Raw genomic sequence first — 21,592 nt, forward strand, 5'->3', positions numbered from 1 at the left:
ACTAATTCTCAAAAGCTCAGGAAGCACCCCCAATCCAGGCTCATGCTGGGGAAATGAGTAAGCAGAGAAAAAAGAGGAACATCATTGAGAATACTTTGCCTGTGATCCCAAGAAGTATCAAAACATTCAATCTGAAGATGAGGAAGTACAAACTCCTGCATCTAAAGGCTCCAAGAAAAAGAGAAACTGGGCTCAGGCTATGACAGAGCTCAAAAAAGACTTTGAAAATCAAATGAGGGAGATAGAAAAAAAATTGGGAAATGAAATGAGAGAGATGGAGGAAAAACATGAAAATGAAGTCAGCAGCTTAGTCAAGGAGATCCAAAAAATGCTGAAGAAAATAACATGTTAAAAACCAGCATAGGTCAAATGAATAAAGCAGTTCACAAAGTTATTGAGGAGAAGAATGTTTTAAAAAGCAGAATTGGCCAGATGGAAAAAGAGATAAGAAAGCTCTGTGAGGAAAACAAATCCTTCAGACAAAGAATAGAACTGAGGGAGGTGGCTGATTTTATGAGAAATCAAGACACAATACTTCAAAACCAAAAGAATGAAAAATTAGAAGAAAATGTGAAACATCTCATTGAATAAACAACTGATATGGAAAACAGATTTAGTAAAGATAATTTAAAAATTATTGGAATACCTGAAAGTCATGACCAGGAAAAGAGCCTTGACATCATTTTCAAAGAATTCCTGCAGGAAAATTGCCCTGATACCTTATAAGCAGAGGGCAAAATAGAAATGGAGAGAATCCACCAATCTCCCATAGAAAGAGATGCCAAAAACTACCCCCCAGCAATATTATAGGCAAGTTCAAGAACTCCCAAGTTAAAGAGAAAATATTACAAGCAGCCAGAAGGACACAATTCAAATATCGTGGAGCTGCAGTTGGGATCACACAGGACTTAGCAGCAACTACATTAAAAGCTTGTAGGGCTTGGAATATAATATACTGGAAAGCAAAAGAGCTTAGAATGCAACAGAGAATCAACTACCTAGTCAAACTGAATGTCATTTTCCAGGGAAAAAGATGGACTTACAATGAACCAGGGGATATTCAAAAGTTCCTGTTGGAATGGCCAGAGCTGAACAGAAAGTTTGATCTTCAAATACAGGACACAGGTGAAGCCTAGTTTGCAGAGGAGAAGGGTAAAGACTTAATGAACTGCATATATTTCTGTATAGAAAAATGATACTGATAATACTCATATGAACCTTCTCATTTAATAGAGCAGGTAGAAGGAGCTTTTATAGATGAAGCATAGGAAAAAGTTGAATTTGAAAATATATTGTGGTGTAAAAATGGAGTCAATAGATAAAAGGGAAATGTAAGGGGAGAAAGAAAAAGGAGAGGAGGAATAGGCTAAGGTATTTCATATAAGATTTTTCTTTATTACAATGAGCTATTGCAATGATATGGAAGGGGGTAAGGCAAGGGGGAATGAGGGACTCTTCACTCTCATCAAAGGTGGCTAGGAGAGGAAACAACATTATACACTCAATGGGGTACAGACATCTGGAGTAAGAAGGAGAGAAGGGGGACGGGGGAAGCCGGGGTGGGGGGTGAATGTGAGTGATTGAGGAAAGGGTGGACCATGGTGGGAGAGTGTCAAATATAACACATTTTCTTTTTCACTTCTTGCAAGGGGCTGGGATTGGATGGCCTGTCCAGAAATATAGGGAGAGGTGGATGCTGGGCCTAAGGGGTTGTATGTGGGCTCAGGGCCTCTTGTCCCCAGGGCCAGGGATCTGTCTGCTGTGCTACTCAGTTACCCTACAGCAGAGACAGAGTGAAAGGAGAGAGAAAATATAGTACATGGTAATGGAGAAGTACGAATGGAGGGAGTTGCGATCAGCAATGGCAATGGTGGAAAACTATAGAAGTAACTTTTGTGATGGACTTATCATAAAGAATGTGATCCACCTGCAACAGAGCTGGTGGTGTTGGAACAGACCGAAGCACTTTTTTATTATTATTATTTGTGGGTGGTGTAGTACAAATTGGTCTGTGTGGTCTGCCTGGGGCTGCACAGCTGGGTGATTTTTGGGTGTCTGAAGCTGGGTTTGGATCCTGGTGCTCCTGGCTCCAGGGCCGGTGCTCTGTCTGCCACTCGACTGCCCCTACTATTATTAATACTATTTTATTTTATTTTGGGTCTTTTTTTTGTTTGTTTTTTGCAGGGCAGTGAGGTTGGGGTGGCTTGCATGGGGTCACACAGCTGGGTGATTGTTGGGTGTCTGGGGATGGATTTGGGCTTGGGTGCTCCTGGCTCCAGGGCCAGTGCTCCATCCACTGAGCCACCTGGCCATACCTACAATTATTGTTAATTTTTAATTTTAATTTTTTTCTCTCCTCTTTACTTTATTGCTCATGTGGGTCTATATTTTTAGGGGGGAGGGGGTATTATGTTTACTCTTAAACAAGAATATTTTAGTAATGTATAAAAAACATTATTTGTACAAAATATGAATAAATAAATGGGAAATTTTTTTTAAATGGTGTCATCTGGCGAGGAGAGTGCTCATTGCCCTCCTGTCTATGCCCTAATCCTTATCCAGACAAGTGCCTTGCTTACCCATGGTCATAACTCTTCTTTAGGCTAGGACTAAGAGTCACACTTCAGATTGGGCTCCTCTTTCCTTGCAACTACATCTCTTCACCATGGGACTGCAACACAAAATTGGATAATAGGAATTGGAATTGTCAAATGGAATCAAGTCATGTGTTCATTACTAGCACAGGAGTCCCCTATAATCTCTCTCTCTCTCTCTCTCTCTCTCTCTCTCTCTCTCTCTCTCATTTTTGCAAGGCAGTGGGGTTAAGTGGTTTGCCCAAGGCCACAGAGCTAGGTAATTATTAAGTGTATGAGGCTGGATTTGAACTTAGGTACTCCTGCTTCTAGGAATGGTGTTCTATCCACTGCACCACCTAGTTGCCACCCCTATAATTTCTTTCTGACCACAACTTTAATCTCCTTGCTGTCTCTGGATATAGACTGCAGCTACTGTCACTACCTCCAAGATCTATATCTGGTGTCTGTTTCTGGTCAGCTACCACTCCAGTGTCCACAGAAATCTCCTTTTATACTTCAGAACTGATCATAACATTTCTAAAAAAGAATGTTGAATAATAGAGGAGATAATAGACATCCTTGCTTAACTCCTATTCATACTGAGAATGCTTCCAGCTTATCCCCACTATATATAATGCTTGCTCTTTAGATAAATGCTGCTTAGCTTATTAAGGAAAATTATGTTCTTTTCTGTGCTCTCTAGTGTTTTTTTAAAAATATGAATGGGTGCTCTTTTTTGTCAAAAGTTTTTTTCAGCTTCTACTGAGATATTCATTCATATGATTTCTGTTAGTTATGTTATTCATAATGGTCAATTGTGCTGATAGTTTGCCTAATATTGAAATAGCCCTACATTTCTTTTATAAATTGTGTCTGATCACAATATTATTACTTTAGTGATAACTTGGTGTAATATCTTTACCAATATTTTATTTAAATTTTTTACATCTATACTCATTATGGTTATTTAACAATGATTTTTTTCTTTGTTTTGATCCTTCCTGATTTAGCTATCAGGACCATATTGAGGGAATTTGGCAGAAATCCTTCTACTATTTTTTCATTTATCTTTTTTATGCAACTCTTGGGTGGTGTATTTGGTGATTGAATTCTCTCTTCAGTTCTAATCTTTGCATCAGGAAATCCTGAAAGTCCTGTATTTTGTTGAACATCCATTTTTTTCCTTGATAGTATAACTCAAATTTTCAGGGTAGTATGTTCTGGGGTATAATCCCAGGTCCTTTGCTCTCAGAAATATGCTATTCTTGTTCTTCCAATTCTTCAGTTTTGAGAGGTTGATAGGTCCTTTATGAATCTGATTGTACTTTCATCATATTTGAATTGTGTTCTTCTTGCAATATTCTCTCCTAAAGGAGTTCTGGAATTTGACTATTACAACCCTTAGAGCTTTCATCCTGGGGTTTCTTTCTGGAAAGGTTCTGTGGATTCTTTCAGTTCTTAGATTTTTATCTTGTTCTAGTAGATTTGGACAATTTTCCCTTATAATTTCCTGCATGATATTTTCCAGGATTTTTTTTGTCCCAGGCTTTCTAGTAGTCCAGTGATTCATAGATTGCCTCTCCTGGATCTATTTTCCAGCTAATTCATTTTCTGTAAAAGGTACTTTACATTTTCTTCAATTTTTTTCAGTCTTTTTATTTTGTTTGATGGAATCTTGTAGTCTTGGACATTGATTGGTTTCTATTCAATTCTAAATTTTAGAATTTTATTTTTTCAGTTAGTTCCTTTGTTTCCTTTTGCAGTTGGTTATTTTTATTTTTAACAAAGTTTATTTCTTTGATCAATTTGTCATAATTTTCCTGCATGACTTTCATTTCTTTTTTCCCATTTTTCTATTTCCTCTCTTTTTTTGGTTTGTAAATCCTTTTTTAAGCTCTTCAATGAGCTTTTGTATCTGAGTTCAGTCTATAGACTGTTTTGACTTTTCCCATGTGAATAATTTTTCACTACTTTCTTCTTTAGACATGGCATTGTTATCCCCTTTGTTTGTAAAGTAGTTTTCTACAGTGAGTGCTCTTTGACCTTTTTTGTTTATCTTTGTTGTTTTAGCTTTGCACTTGGGATATAGGGAGTATAGATCAAGCTCTTTTTTGTTTTTGCTGGTTTCTGATCCCTGGCCTATCTTGGACAAGATGTTGCCAATACAGTCAAGGCCTTGCCTTGGCAGAGGTTTTTTTCCTTTCTGTAATGTCCAGGTTCTGACCTAGCAGTGGTTTGTTCCCAACCCAGACCTGTCTTTTACCCCAGTGTTTTCAGGGTTCAGACTTTGTTTGGGATCCTTCCTGCTGGCTTGCTATCTGGCTGCCTGGGCCTCTGCTGTTGTTAATCTGTCAGGACTTGGTATGGACTGTGATTAAAAGCCTCCTACTGTCTTTCCCACTCTCCTGCATCCTGGACTTTACTTCCTCTTTTTCCCCCCAAAAGACAGATCTTCACTGAAGATTGTCCATGAAGTCGACAGTTGAAAACTTCTTGGATTCTTCTCATTTTCTTGGTGGTATCTGTAGTGTGAGTGTCATAGTAGAGGCTTCATTTATCTTTGGTAGGGAAAAGCTATGGGAACATGTTTGCTTCATGCTGCTATCTTGGTTCTGCCCCAGAAGTCACCCCCCTCCAATTTTTCAAATATTTTAAATAGAATTATTATTAATTATTCTTTAAATATTTGGTAGAATTCACTTGTAAATACATCTGTTCCTGGACATTTTTTCATGGGTAGTTAATGTCTTGTTCAATTTTTTCTTTACTGAAATGTCATTAAGTATTTATTTCCTCATCTGTTAATCTGGGAAATTTATATTTGTGTAAATAATCAGTCATTTCATTCAGATGGTCAAATTTATTGTCCTGCCTTTGGGCAAAATAGCAACATATTAGTTCTTTAATTTCCTGAGTGGTGAATTCTCCCTTTTCATTTTTGATATTGGTAATTTGATTTTCTTCATTCCTTTTTTTTCTTATTTTGTTTTGTTTTTGAAATACAATGAGATTATGTGACTTGACCAAGGTCACACAGTAATTTTAAGTGTTGGGGATCACATGTGAACTCAGGTCCTCCTGACTCCAGGGCTGGTAGTCTATTCACTATACCACCCTAGCTGCCCCTTCTTTCTTCCTTTTTGAATCAGATTACCCAAAGGTTTACCTATTTTATTACTTTTCTTTCATAAATTCAACACTTAATTTTACTTATTTCAGGTCAATAGTTTTCTTTCAATTTCCAAAATTTCTCCTTTGATTTTTTCAGAATTTTAAATTTGGCGGCAGCTAGATTGCACAGTGGATAGAGCACCAGCCCTGGAGTCAGGAGTACCTGAGTTCAAATCTGGCCTCAGACATTTAATAATAATTATCTAGCTGTGTGGCCTTAGGCAAGCCACTTAACCCCATTGCATTGAAAAAAAACAAAAACAAAACAAAACAGAATTTTAAATTTGTATTTAATTAGCAATTTTAATTTTTTCCCCCTAGCTTTTTGGTTGCATGTACAATCCATTGTTCTCCTCTTTCTCAGCTTTATTTGTGAAAGCACTTAGTGATATAAAATTTCCCTAATTAATGCTTTGGCTGTATCCCACAATTTTGGTATTGTTATCTCATTTTTGTTATTGTCTTGCATGAAATTATCTATTATTTCTATTGTTGTTTGGTTAATGCATTCTTTAAAATTAGATTAATTTGTTTCCAATTAATTTTAGTCTAACTTTCCATGACCATTTAATACATGTGATTTTTATTGCATCATGATTTGAAAAAGATGCATTTGATATTTCTACCTTTCTTCATTTGATCATGATCTAACACATGATCAATTATTGTGTATATGCCACATCCTAGAGAAAAGGCATATTCTTTTCTCTTCCATTCAATTTCCTTCAGAGGGCTAATTATATCAAACTATTTAAAAATTCTATTCACCTTCTTCATTAACTTTTTTCTTGTTTATTTTGTGATTAGATTTATTTACTTTTGAGAAAGGGAAGTTGAGGTTCCCCACTATAGTTTTGCTATCTATGTCTTCCTGAAAGTTTTAAAACTTCTTAAAAAATTTGGATGCTCTACAACTTCATGCATATTTGTTTAATGTTGATATTACTTCATTATCTATGATACCTTTCAGGAAGATGTAGTTCCTTCCTTATCCCTTTTAATGAGGTGCATTTTTGCCTTTGCTTAGGTTGAAATCAGAATTGCTCCCCCCTGTTTTGTTCACTTCAGCTGAACCAAAATAAATTGTGCTTCCAGTCTTTTATCTTTACTCAGTTTGTATTTTTCTGCTTCACTTGTGTTTCTTGTAAACAATATATAATAGGATTCTGGTTTTTAATCCACTCTGCTAATCCCCTTCCATTTTGGGACAGTTCATTCCATTCAGTTTCACAATTATGATTACTAATTCTATATTATCCTTCATCCTATCCTCCCTCCATTTGTACTTTCTCTCTCCTTTCACTCCATTCCTTCTCACAAGTGTTATGCTTCTGACAGTTGCCTCCCCCAATTTGCCTTCCCTTCAATCAATTCCCTTCCCCTATGTTATTCCTTTCTGTTTTTTCATTTTCCCTGCCCTTTCCCCCTCTTTTCTATCACTTCCTCCTTCTCTTAGAAGGGGAAAGTCTCTCTAGGGTAAGATAAGCTTCTAAATACAACTGAGTATATTTGTTATTTCATCCTTGAGCTAAATCTGATGAAACTAGGATTGAAGCAATTCTTACCTTCTGATTTCTTTCCCTCTAATATAATAGGATCATTGTAGTACAACTACAGCACAGTGGATAGAGCACTAGTGTCAGGAAGACTAGAGATCAAATCTGGCCTCACATAATTGACACTAACTAGCTGTCACTAGTCACTTAACCCTGTTTGTCTCCTATCATTTCCAGTCATTCTGATTCATATCTGGCCACTGGATCCAGATGGCTCTGTGAGGATAGAGTGACTTAGCACAGCACTCTCTCATTCAAATCCAATTTATGTGCTTGTCATGGCATCATCTAGCTGATGTAATGGTCTTCTTTGAGAAGGAAGGACAATTGTTCCTCTTCCTATAATGTAATTTGCCACTTTCCATTTCACTTTTTTCCTGTTCTAGTACAATCCTTTTTTTTAATGTTTTAATTTTTTATCACTCCATTTTTTTATTTCATCAAAATCAACTTGTGTTCATACCTTCTATTCAAGTTTGCTCCCTCTAATAGAGATATATTCTCAAGAATTATAAGTACCTTCCTCCAATGTAGACATGTAAACCAGTTTAAAAGAATAACATTCTTTTTATTTTTCCCTGTTTGTCTTTCTATATATCTCTTGAGTTTTATGTTTGAAGAGAAAATTTTCTTTTAACTCTAGTCTTTATAGTCAGGAAAATTTGAAAGTTAGCTATTTCTTTAAATATCCATCTTTTCTCTTCAAAGAGAATAATCAGTTTTGTTAAGTAGTTGATTCTTGCATGTAATCCAGGCTCCCTGGACCAAAATATTGCATTTCAAGCCCTCTAATCCTTTAATATTGAAGCTGGTGAGTTCTGTGTAACTCTGATAATGTTTTCCTGGTATTTAAATTGCTTCTTTTTGGCTACTTGTTTCTCCTTTACCTGAGAATTCTGAAATTTGGCTATAATATTCCTTGGACTTTAAATTTTGGAATCTCTTTCTGAGGTCATCAATGGATTCTTTTGAGAGCTATTTTATCTTCTTTTTCTAGGATATTAGTATAATTTTATTTTTTTACTTTTAAATTTTTTCTTGTGCTTCTTTAATCTACATTTTCTTTTGCAACATGTAATATGAAATGTTTTACATAATTGCACATGTATAATCTATATCAAATTGCTTGCCTTTCTAAGGAGGGGGCAGAAGAAAGAGAGAGAGAATTTGGAACTCAAAACTTTAAAAAAGATGATAAAATTTTTCATATAATTGAAAAAATAATAAGAGAAAAAAACTTTTTAGCAATTTTTTTTATTATGGATCATGCTCTGATAAGTAACACACAGCTCTCAGTGATACCTGGCATCTGGGGCTGACTTAATGTGACAGATTATGAAAAGAGTATCAAAATAGTGCCATCAAAGAATGAAACTGATATAACACCATCAATGGACTAAGCACATTAAATTTCTGGAACATCATACAAAGAATATAGTAATAAGGAAAGATTAATTCCTAGAAAGTCAGCTAAGCAGTTCAATGGATAGTATACAGTGCTTAGAATCAGGAAGACTTGAGTTCAAATCCAGACTCAGAAACACTAGTTGTGTGAACTTGGGAAAGTCATTTAATCTTTATTTCCTATTATCCACTGGAAAAAGGCAAATCACTCCAATATCTTTGCCAAGAAATTTACATGGCCAATATAGTTCCTAGGTTATTGAAGAGTCAAACATGACTGAAGAACAATAAAGTTTTAGGGAGCTATAAAACAACAAAAAGATGCAAAAGTAAATGCAAAAGTAGCACGATCATTTCTACTTCCCTGCAATTTTTAAATGGAATAGTAGATCAAATATTTATAATTATTCCAGGAAATTAAACTGGTACTTAGAAATTTTGGCTAATGATGGATATACCCCTCAAATATGAGTAATGGACTAAAGAATCTTCAGTGTACTAAATGAGTAATATATATTGATTAGATGACTCCAACCCAGCAGCTAAAAGGGGAAGAGGGTTTTGTAATATAATTTACATATTTTGTAAATGAGCATTCACAATTGTGTAACAAATATGATGTTATTTCTGCTTAGGAAATGATGAATGTCATGAAATAAAAATAATATGTTTAGCTTTTTTAAAAGGTTTTTGCAAGGCAAATGGGGTTGAGTGGCTTGCCCAAGGCCACACAGCTAGGTAATTATCAAGTGACTGAGACTGGATTTGAACCCAGGTACTCCTGACTCCAGGACCAGTGCTTTATGCACTGTGCCACCTAGCCTCCCTGAATTAAAAATAATATGGAGAGACTTTTAGGAAGTGATGCATGACAAAAAATGAATAGAACCAGAAGACCAACATATGAAATGACTTCATTAACATTAAGTAAGAACAACCCTAGAGGACAACAGAACTCAAATGTGGTCCCAATGTTGTGAAAGAGATGGTGAAATTAGGATTAAATCATAATACAATGATGCATTGCATTACAATTGATGTAATACAATAGATGATCATACATAAATAGGAGTTGTCAATGGTTCAATGTCAGTATGACAGAAAGTGGGGGACCCCAATAATATGGCCTTCCCTCTGTGCTATCCAATATTTTATCAATGATTTGGATAAGATTATAGATATTATGGCCAACAAATTTGCAGATTAAATAAAGCTAGGAGAGTTTGTCAGATAAGGAAAGAGGATACAAAAAGGTTATGAAAAGCTATAAGAAATGTATGAATCCAATTAAGATCAAATTTAATAGAGATGTGTTAGGTCTTGTACTTGGTCAGCAAAAATTTTTTAAAAAGTAAAAACCTTTACTAGATGGGTGAAGCAGATAGCAATTGTTCTGAGAAAGATCTGTGGTTTTCAATGGATTTTAAACTCAGTGTGAGTCAACAATATGATATGACGACTAGAAAAGCAATGTGCAATGTGACCCCATTAAGGTGGGGGGGGAAGATATCTTCCAGAATTACAGAGTCTGATAGTCTCATTTTGATCTGCTAGCAACAGGCTTCATTGAGAGCTTTATGTTAAGTTCTTGGCAGCACCATTTAAGAAGAAGATAAAATTGGAGATTGCCCGGAGGTGGGCAATCAGGTTGGTAAAGGAGCTTATGTGAGATGACATATTATTGGTTGAAGGAATTGGGCATATTTAGCCTAGAGAAGAAAAGTGATTCATTGAGGGATATGATAGCTTCATCAAGTATTTGAAGGGCTATCATGTGGAAAAGAGAGATCAGATTTATTCTGTTAATCCTCAGAGGCTAAACCAGGAGAAGTAGGTGGAAATCACAAAGAGACAAAGTTAGACTCAATGTTAGGGAAAAAAAATTTTCAATATTAGAGATTTACAAGAGGAGAATGAGATTCGCTTGATTGGCGATGGATTTTTCCTTCTTGGGAGTCATCTTGTAGAAGGTGGACATCAGTCTTCTTGGGTTTTTATAATAGGACCTCTGTTCTATGTGGGTTGAACTAAATGGTTGTTAGGGTCTCTTTCAATTCTATGATTCTCTAACATGCAATGTTCAATATTGGTTCCAGAAGGCTGATGTGGGAACATTTGTTCTTCTTCTCTTTTAATGTATCTATTGAATTTCTTGTTTGATGTCCAAATTTTCTATTTAGCTCTGGTCTTTTCATCAGGAATTTTTGGAATGCTTCCATTTCATTAAATGCCCATCTTTTCCCCTGGAAGAGAAGGCTCAGCTTTGCCGGATAGTGGATTCTTGGCAGCATTCCAAGCTCCCTTGCTCTTCGGAATATCTTGTTCCAGGCCCTTCAATCCCTCAATGTTGATGCAGCCAGGTCCTGACTAATCCTTACTGTTACTCCTTGGTATTTAAATTGCTTTTTTCTGGGTGCTGGTAGAATTTTCTCTTTTATCTGACAGTTCTGGAATTTGGCCACATTCCTTGGTGTTTTCATTTTAGGTTCTCTTTCTGGAGGGGATTGGTGTATTCTTTCAATAACTACTTTACCCTCTGGTTCCATGATATCAGGGCAATTTTTCCATTACTAGATCCTGTAATATTAAGTCCAGGCTTTTTATTCTCTTCAGTGTTTTCAGGAAGTCCAATAATTCTCAGGTTGTCCCTCCTTGATTTATTCTCGAGGTCAGTGGTTTTGCTGATGAAGCATTTTACATTTTTCTTCAATTTTTTTTTTCTATTTTTTGGTTTTGTTTAACAGGCTCTTGCTGTCTCATGAAGTCCTTAGTTTTTGCAGACTCCATTCTTTTTTTTAGAGAGGAGTTTTCTTCATTTACCTTTTTTTCAACTTCTTTTCCAATTGTTCAATTCTATTTTTGAAAGAGCTTTCCATTTGACCAACTGAGATTTTGAGAGAATTATTTTCTTTTCACATTTGCCCAATTGAGATTTTGAAAAAATTATTTTCTTTTTGCATTTGCCCAATTGAGGATCTGAGAGAATTATTCTCAATTTGCATTTGTCCAATTGTATTTTCCAATGATTTGTTTTCTTGTTGAAAGGTGTTAATCTTCTTTTGGGTTTCTTTTCCCAAATTTTCCAATTGATTTTTTTAGGTTTTTTTTGCAAGGCAAAAGGGGTTAAGTGGCTTGCCCAAGGCCACACAGCTAGGTATCTGAGACTGGATTTGAACCCAGGTACTCCTGACTCCAGGGCCGGTGCTCTATCCACTATGCCACCTAGGTGCCCCCCAATTGATTTTTAAACTCCTTTATTTCTTCAAGGAAATCTTTCTGTGCTGGAGGCCAGATCATATTCTCCTCAGAGGTTCTAGTTCTCTCTGAGTTAGAGTCTTTTCCTTCAAAGAATTTTTCTATGCATCCACCTTTCTGCTGACCTTTCTTCATTTTGATAAGACCTTGAGTTGGGGAAGGGCTGGTTCACAGAAGTTTGGTGTTGGGATCCCTAGAGACTTTACTCACTGAATGCAATATCTCCATCTGGCCAGTAGGGGGTGGTGGTTGCTTTCTCTGGAATGTCTATGACCTCTCCCTTGGCCTGGAGGGAGTGATTGAAGCCCATAAATACTTTTGTCTTCAATTAATGGTGGGCTTTACCCTGTGGTGAGGACATCCCTCTCCCTGTTGTCAGCTGAGTTGGTTCTTCTGCTCACAAGCCTGTGCCTGGGGGTGAAGTAGTCTGTAATTATGCATGGATTCAGAGTTCCTCCTGACCAACAGAACCCAGAGATGATGTCTACATCTCTCCTGCAATGGAACTCTCCTCCTAGCCCTGTTGGCAAGCTCCAACACCAATGCCTCTGCTCCCTAGTTTACCCATGCCCCTGCAGTCTAGCCCAGCAGCTGATCAAGCAGGTCTGGTTTTCTGGCCCTCAGGCTCCTGGGCTCCAACCCTGCTGCTAAATCAGGCTGATCCACAGCTGATCCGCCCTCTGTGCTCAGACTCACCCAAGACTGAGGAATACAAATCCTGGGGTATATATTCTTTTTCCTGGCTTTTCTTTCTGGGTTTTATTGATCATATTTTTGTTAAGTGGTTTGTTTCATATCATAGATGGTGAAAGATCAGGAGACTTTCAAACTGTGCCTGTCTTCTCTCTGCCATCTTGGCCTGAAATCCTATTTCTATGTCTAGGATAATTTTCTATGAAAATTTTATATATGATAATGTCAAAGTTCTATTTCTCATTGTGGATTTCAAGTAGATCAATCACTTTAAATTATCTGCCCTGGAATTATTTTCTAGGTCAGGAAGTTTTTCCTAAGAGGCACTTTACATTTATTTTTTGTTTTAGCAAGGCAAATGGAGTTAAGTGGCTTGCCCAAGGCCACACAGCTAGGTAATTATTAAGTGTCTGAGGCCTGATTTGAACTTAGGTACTCCTGACTCCAGGGCCGGTGCTCTATCCACTGCACCACCTAGCCACCCCCACTTTACATTTCCTTCTTTTTTTTATTTCTTTAAAATTTTTGTCTGATTTTTGATGCTCATAAGAGTCATTAGCTTTTACTTTTTCAATTCTGTTTTTTAGGGAATTATTTTCTTCAGTTAGTTTTGATATGTCATTTTCTATTTAGTTTCATATCTCCTTTTCTATTTGGTTAATCCTGTTTTTAAAGAGTTCTTTTCTTTGTCCATTTGCCCAATTACATTTTTAAAGTATTACTTTCTTTGATCAATGATTGTGCTTCCTTTTCAAGATATTAAATTTCTTCTGCTTTTCTTGTCCCAATTTTTCTACTTGATTTCTAAAATCCTTTTGTGAACTCTTCCAAGATGTCTTTTTGAACTAGAGACCAATTTATATTGCTCTCTGGAGTTTCGCATGTATTAGTTTTTCTGCTATCCTCTTCTGTAAAGGTATTTTAATCTTCTTCATCTCCAAAGTAGATTTCTATTGTCACAGCTTTTCTCTGACTTTTCTTACTCATTTTTGGTTCTGCTGTCCCAGACTTCTCCTGTTGGGGGAGGACTACATTTGTAAACCTTCTCCATTGGAAATACTAGTGGCTTTCTCACTGGGCTGGGGCTATTCAACTCCATCATGCCAATTGAATCCGAGTTAGAGGCTTCTCGACTGAACTGCTGTGCCATTGTCCTGCTGAGTTGGAATCCAGGGTTCTCTGTATCTCACCCATGCTAATCTCAGCTTCCGGTACTATACTCTGCTCCCTACATTGAGCAACACTTCCCCTTCACCCTGAGGAGACCAACCTTTTCTGAATTTTCTTTTTAGATATCTAAAAGTTGGAAAATGTTTCAATCTATTCTTTTGTGCTTTCTGTTGTTCCAGAATTTGAATAGAAGCTTTATTAACTTTGTTTCTGAGGGAAGACAAGGAGAGCCTAAGTAAATTACTGGTTTATTTCCACCATGTTGGCTCTGCTGTGTTCCTTTATTATCACTGCTTTTTGTTTCTCTCTTTCCAGATTATCCTTCATGTCTGTGTATTTATATTCCCAAGCATTTGCTCTAATTTGTTTTCTTTGGAGAGATCTGCCACCATGGATTTAAGGTTTTTTAAAAAAAATTTCTATGCTTTCTGCCTGTTTTCATTATTCTTGTTTTTCTTTTAATCATTTGAAAACATTCTGCTGTGGTTCCATGCTCTCTTGGCTTGAATTTTTTTCTCTTTTGACTTAAAATATTATTTCAGAATTGATTGGATTTAGTCCTTTTTCCTAAAAGTGGTCCCTTTTATTTATCTTCCCTTTCTGCTGGTGCTCAAAGTTTTAAATCGAATTTTCTCTTTCCTGAGATCTTTGTCAGTTTCAGGTTTCTTTTCATTACATTCCCCTATCATTTACTTTCTGACTCCTCCTTTGATGGAAGATCCCCTGAAGACTGGACTGCAAAGTGATCTCAACCTCCTTTCACATTTGTGAATTCATTTTTCACCACTCTCAGTCCCATACCTAAGTGACTTGTGGAAGGACTGAATTGGTTCCAGTTGGATGCTATCCCCTTTCCTTCAGATCTGGTAGAGTTCCATATACATGCTGGCACACTATTCCTATTCCTTATAAACTTTGGTTTATGTGCTTCTACTATAAGTAGATAAGCTGGGTGGTGTAGTGGATAAAGCACCAGCCTTGGAGTCAGGAGTACCTGGGTTCAAATCTGGTCTCAGACCCTTAATAATTACCTAGCTGTGTGGCCTTGGGCAAGCCACTTAACCCCATTTGCCTTGCAAAAACCTAAAAAAAAACCAATAAATATGAGGGACTAGAACAAAATAATAAAGATATTCTTTATGGATCATCCTGCAACAAAACCAGGAATTGATATAAGGAACACAAAAACTATAGTTTCTAAAGAAAGATGAATTGATGACATTTTGAAAGAGAGACATGTGACCAACAAGATGGATGCTTGACATTTTTTTGATACAACTTCTCAAACTTCTTCAAAATACAGATTAGATTCAATAGCTAAAAAAATTATTACTATTTCCATAGGCTAAAAACATAGGATATTAGGAAGCTTATCAAGTATAACTTTAAAAGTGAATATATTGAACTCCTCTTTAAAGGGGAATGGAGGAATGGATTAAAAAAACCCATATACCAACATTCCTACATTCCCCTTTAAAGAGGAGTTCAATATATTCACTTTTAAAGTTATAATTGATAGGATTGTATTTTCTCCTATTTAATTCTTTATACTGACTTCTTTCCTGCTCTTCCTTCACTTCATCACTTGGTCAATGTGATTGACTGTGTGCATTGATCACAGTCTCTATTCTTAGTCTCTTCTCCACTTTGTCTTATCTCTCTGTGCTAGTCCAAGGTCCTTAAATTTATTTATTCAAGTGAGTTGATCAATGAAATAGATAAATGAAATAGACCTAATCAATGAAAAGTGGATATATTGGGTGGGATTAAATAGATATAAAAAAGGGGAAAATGCTGGATAATCCTCTTCAGAAGTGTGAATAAATCTTTGAGTAAATCAGAAAGTAAGCAATGTATGTTAAAAAAAAAGATGGGTCATGGCTTCACAAGACTGAATCAGGACTGTGGCTAAAATCCTTCTGTAGCTGGAAAACTTTGATTACCTTTCATTTTAAAATACTTTGTTTTCATGTCAGCCATCTTAGCTGTTTTATACATTTCTTGAAAATCCATTTGGGAGGAGGCAATTGGGGAAAGAACATCTTCTGAAAATAGTGCAAGACTTAACACTGAGATATGTTTCTAGTTTTGGGGTCTTGAACAGAGAGAGAGAGACAGGGACACAGTGACAGAGACAGACAGACAGACAGACAGACAGAGAGAGACAGAGAATTATAGCCCTTTGATACAGTTTCTCAGAGAAGTAAAAGAAATATGAGAAACTTGGAGAGAGAAGTGGCAAATAGGAATTGTTGAAAAATCCTGCTCATTATTAATACACCTAAATTATTATAGGAATTGTTGAAAAATCTTGGTCATCTCTGATGCACATAAATTATTCTCTATCTCCTCTCTCTTCTCCTAGTCCACCAGCCCCTGTTTCCATGCAAGAAAGATGTCTGTTTTGTGGAACTTCCACCCTCCATGGACCTGAATATGAACCAGAAACCCTAAATAGGAGAAAAGTCTTGATGGAGGGCAAATTCAATCCCTGCCTATGTATTAAGCTGAACATCAGGGGAATTGATCACTGTCAAGGAATCTTCCTCCTCGTTCATTTATAAGAACTTTTGTAGAAATGACTATACTATTTCTATTTTGGACACTTGCACTTTCTCTTTTTTGGACTTATAGAACATAATTAATTAAGTGATTAAAGATTTTTGAATTTGTTCTTCTAGTATTTTAAATTTTGGTGTTTCTTTGATGAAGGAAATAAATAGCTATCATTTACCTAATATTCATATTATATACTGAGTAACTACGCATGCAGCATGCTTCTGATGTTATTTGCCACAGTGGAGATTATGGTAAGATATTATCAGAAGAATTATCATGATGTGCAATGAATGTGCCTTGGGGGGGTCATTAGAACATGTGTAGATATTCAGTGACTGGTTCGGTTCTGCTAACCACATGATGAATGTCAGATTCTTTGATTTGCTCCATGGCCAGAAATTAAGGTGTTTTAAGAGATACTTAGGAACAGAGCTTTGAATTTTTTTCAACTGCTTATTCTTCATATGACTTCTTCACTGTTGGAAGACAATGCTATTAAGAGGTGAGAATTTAGATCTTCTCTCTCATGAGGTCAACATGTGACCCCATGAAGTATACATCTTTTTTTGTTCTTATCTCCTTTTAGATGTTAAGAGATTGAAAACTCTGGCCTTGTGACTTTCCAGAAGTCTGGGCAAAGGAATCTCTGGTTTCATAGCTCAGTATCAAGGTCCCAAGTAGCAAGGTGGACATTTGAGTTCCAGCCCAATAGAAGCTGAGATAAGAATTCATCTGATGGCAGCAGTGTTTGAACACATATTTGATGAAACCAGTACAATGTAGGAATTGATACCCCCTCCCTCCAGAGAAAGAATTGTAATGGGGGTGGGGGGATAAGTCCCAAGATGATGGAGTTTGGGGGCAATGTCTGTAATTTTATTAATGTAAAATGCTGAGGGAAAATATAGCAAGTCTCACTGAAGAAGGAGGCCACAGAATACTTGCTACATACCACATTTGGAGGGACCTTATTTTTGAACCATATGCAATATGAGAACCTATGTTTTATAGTTGTGTTTTAGAACTTTCTCTGGAGTTTTCTTCTGGGGCAGAATCTGAGTCTGAGAAAACAGAATTTGATTCTTTTTGGTGTCAAACCATCACAGGACAGTATCAAATCTGTCTGAATATGGAGTTCCTTGTTATTCTCCTTTTCTCCTTTTACAATTCCCTCTTGGGGACGGAGCCAAGATGGTGACAAGAATGGATTGTGTCTTAGGTGTTCTCTGATAAATCTTCGAAACTAAGGATTCTAAATAAATTTTCGAGAGACAGAACCCACAGAGGGACCCAGTGAGGCAGTGCTCCTACTCAAGGTAACCCGGAAAAGAGCAGAAAGGCTCTGCTCCCTGGGGTTGGAGGGGCAGCCCACCAGAGGGGTGGCCCGCCAGAGCGAAAGAACTTCAGCCTCCCGGAGGCAGCCCCAGGGCACTGGGAGCCAAGGCTCACAGCAGCAGGGGCATTTCCTGAGATACGCCCTGGGGAGCACCAGGCACAAATTGGGGGAACAGCGGTGGACCTCTGCCAGAGCAAGCACATGAAGATCAGCCCTCAGGGTACACAGAGAGCAGCTTGGTGTGCACTGCAGCCCAGGTCCAGGAAAGAGAGGAGCAGGCTGAGCCAGTAAGCAAGCACCCCCAGGGCATGAGCCCATTGAATCTAGGGAGGGGAGTGAAGCGAGAGACTGCAGAGCTCTGTCCTCTGTCCCTGGAACAGGACTCTGGGGCTCTGACCATATTCAGATCCTGATCACAGTCTAGGCCCCCCATAGAATAGCAGGCCCTGCACCCCCACCTCAGCCCTGTGGCAGAGAGGGGGCACATATGGTCATTCACAGACCAGGAGGTAGGACTGAGCCTCACAAACTGAGATCCTTGTGGGAGTGTCCCAAAAGCTTGGGAAGCACCCCCAAAACAGGCTTAGGCTGGGAAAATGAGCAAGCAGAGAAAAAAGAGGAACACCATTGAAAAATGTTTTTCATATGAGCCCAAGAACATCAAAACACTCAGGCTGAAGATGAAGAAGCACAAACTCCTGCATCTAAAGACTCCCAAGAAAAACAGAAATTGGGCTCAGGCTATGACAGAGCTCAAAAAAGACTTTGAAAATCAAATGAGGGAGTTAAAATAAAAACTGGGAAAAGAAATGAAAGAGATGCAGGTAAAACATGAAAATGAAGTCAGCAGCTTAGTCAAGGAGATCCAAAAAATGCTGAAGAAAATACCATGTTAAAAACTAACTTAGGTCAAAAGGATAAAATAGTTCAAAAAGTTACTGAGGAGAAGAATGCTTCAAAAAGCAGAATTGACCAGATGGAAAAAGAGATAAGAAAACTCTGAAGAAAACAAATCCTTCAGACAAAGAATAGAACTCAGGGAGATTGATGAATTTACGAGAAATCAGGACTCAATACTACAAAACCAAAAAAAAAAAAAGAAAAATTAGAAGAAAATGTGAAACATCTCATTGAAAAAAACTGATATGGAAAACGGATTTAGAAAAGATAATTTAAAATTTATTGGAATACCTTAAAGTTGTGATCAGGAAAAGAGACTTGACATCATTTTCAAATAATTACTACAGGAAAATTGTCCTGATATCCTAGAAGCAGAGGGCAAAGTAGAAATGGAGAGACTCCACCAATCCCCCCAAGAAAGAGACCCCAAAAAACCAACCCCTAGCCAAGTTCCAGAACTCACAAGTCAAAGAGAAAATATTACAAGCAGCCAGAAGGACACAGTTGAAATATCATGGAGCTGCAGTCAGGATCACACAGGACTTAGCAGCAAGTACATTAAAAGCTTGTAGGGCTTGGAATATAATATACTAGAAGGCAAAAGAGCTTAGAATGCAACAGAGAATCAACTACCCAGCCAAACTGAATGTCCTTTTCCAGGGAAAAAGATGGACTTTTAATGAACCAGGGGAATTTCAAATGTTCCTATTAGAATAGCCAGAGCTGAACAGAAGGTTTGATCCTCAAATACAGGACTCAGGTGAAGCATAGAGATTGGAGGAGAAGGGGAAATATGAGGGACTTAATGATGATGAACTACATGTATTCCTGCATAGAAAAATGACACCGATAATACTCATATGAACCTTCTCAGTTAATAGAGCAGGTAGAAGGAGCTTTTATAGTTGAAGCACAGGAGAAAGCTGAATTTGAAGATAAAATATGGTGTAAAAATGGAGTCAATAGAAAAAAGAGAAATGTAAAGGAGAAAGCAAAAGGAGAGGGGGAATAGGCCAAGATATTTCACATAATAAGATTTTTCTTTATTACAGTGAGCTATTGCAATGGTATGAAAGGGGGGAAGGCAAGGGGGAATGAAGGAATCTTCACTCTCATCAGAAGTGGCTAGGAGAGGAAACAGCATATATACTCAATTGGGTATAGGCATCTGGAGTAAGAAGGAGGGGTGGACAGGGGGAAAAGGGGTTATGTGAGTGATGGAGGAGAGGGTGGGTCATGGTAGGAGAGTGGTCAGATATAACACATTTTCTTTTTTACTTCTTGCAAGGGGCTGGGATTGGAAGGCCTGTCCAGGACCATAGGGCCAAGTGGATGCTGGGCCTAAGGGGTGGTATGGGGCCTTGGGGCCTCTTGGCCCCAGGGCCAGGGATCTGTCTGCTGTGCCACTCGGCTACCCTACAGCAGAGTCAGAGTGAAAGGAGAGCAGAAAATATAGTACATGGTAGTGGAGAAATATGAAAGGAGGGAGTTGTGATTAGCAATGGCAACCATGGAAAAATATGGAAGTACCTTTTGTGATGGACTTATCATAAAGAATATGATCCACCTGGGACAGAGTTGTTGGTATTGGAACAAAGACTGAAGCACATTTATTATTATTATTATTATTTTGGGGGGTGCAGGGCAAATGGGGCTGGGTGGCCTGCCTGGGGCCGCATAGCAGGGTAATTGTTGGGTGTCTGAGGCTGGATTGGGACACAGGTGCTCCTGGCTCAAAGGCCAATGCTCTGTCCACCACCCAGCCACCCCTACTATTATTACTATTTTATTTTATTTTATTTTATTTTATTTTATTTTATTTTATTTGGGGTTTTTTTTGGTTTTTGCAGGACAGTGGGGTTGGGGTGGCTTGCATGTCACAAGGCTGGGTGATTGTTGGGTGTATGGGGCCAGATGTGGGCTCGGGTGCTCATGGCTCCAGGACTGGTGCTCCGTCCATTGCACCACCTGGCCATACCTACAATTATTACTATTATTTTTTAAATTTTATTTTTTTCTCCCCCCCTTACTTTATTGCTCAAGCGAGTCTATATTTTTTTGGGGGAGGGGGTATTTTGTTTACTCTTAAACAAGAATATTTTATTAATGTATAAAAAACATTATTTGGGTCTCAGACACTTGATAATGACCTAGCTGTGTGGCCTTGGGCAAGCCACTTAACCCCATTTGCCTTGCAAAAGCCTAAAAACAAAAAAAAGAATAAAAAACATTATTTGTTCAAAATGAGAATAAATAAATATTAAATATAAAAAACACAATTCCCTCTCCAGGGGAGTATAATTAAAATTCTTCCATGTCCTGTCCTCTATAATTGACCAAACCATGCTTTTAATTGTAATAACATTCATTTCCTCTCTCCAAGTATTAACTATCTTTTATGCCTATCTCATTTCTTAATCCATTTATTCTACCTTGAGATCTACTCTCCTATTCAAATGATTACACATCATTTCTTTTTTCTTTCTATTGGCACATGTAAGTTATGACTTCTTTGTTCTGCCCTTTATACCATTTTATTATCCTAATTGCAAATCATACTCATTCTTAACTTTACTTTCTTTTCCTTGATGGTCTTCTCTTTTTTAAGGAGTTTCTTCTGATATATCTTATTCCCTCTGGGTCATCACCAGTTCTGGAGGAGAGAGTGAGACTGATGATCCATTTCACTTGTAGAAGTTTGAAAAACAACAAACAAACAATAACACCTTACTCCCTGTGATGTTAATTAATGAAGGGGAACTACTAGTAAGGGAAGAAACTTTGTTTCCTAAGTTACTAAACTTCTTTTTACTCCATTCCCTTACACCACTTGCCTAGTCTAAGAACTAGTCTAGTTTCCCTTTCATCTACTTTCTCCCTAACTTCCCTGAAGGTTGATTGCTTTGGGAGCTCATAAACACTTTCTGTAAAGGTATTACATTTTAATAGTAAATGCAATCTTCATTAAAGAA

At 37.4% G+C, this 21,592-nt stretch overlaps 1 protein-coding gene across 3 annotated transcripts in view; it reads left to right on the plus strand.

Annotated features, from left to right (window-relative positions):
• TESPA1 (thymocyte expressed, positive selection associated 1) overlaps positions 1-16,423 on the plus strand; it is a 117,954-nt gene extending 101,531 nt beyond the window's left edge. For all 3 annotated transcript variants that reach the window (XM_074226065.1, XM_074226066.1, XM_074226068.1), the window contains one exon: positions 16,191-16,423. In XM_074226065.1, the coding sequence (XP_074082166.1) occupies positions 16,191-16,279 (89 nt within the window). In that variant the 3' untranslated portion in view covers positions 16,280-16,423. The remainder of the gene's footprint in view (positions 1-16,190) is intronic.
• The last annotated feature ends 5,169 nt before the right edge of the window (positions 16,424-21,592 follow it).

Source organism: Macrotis lagotis, chromosome 2 (assembly GCF_037893015.1).
Source record: "Macrotis lagotis isolate mMagLag1 chromosome 2, bilby.v1.9.chrom.fasta, whole genome shotgun sequence".
In the NCBI taxonomy this organism is placed as follows: Eukaryota; Metazoa; Chordata; class Mammalia; order Peramelemorphia; family Peramelidae; genus Macrotis; species Macrotis lagotis.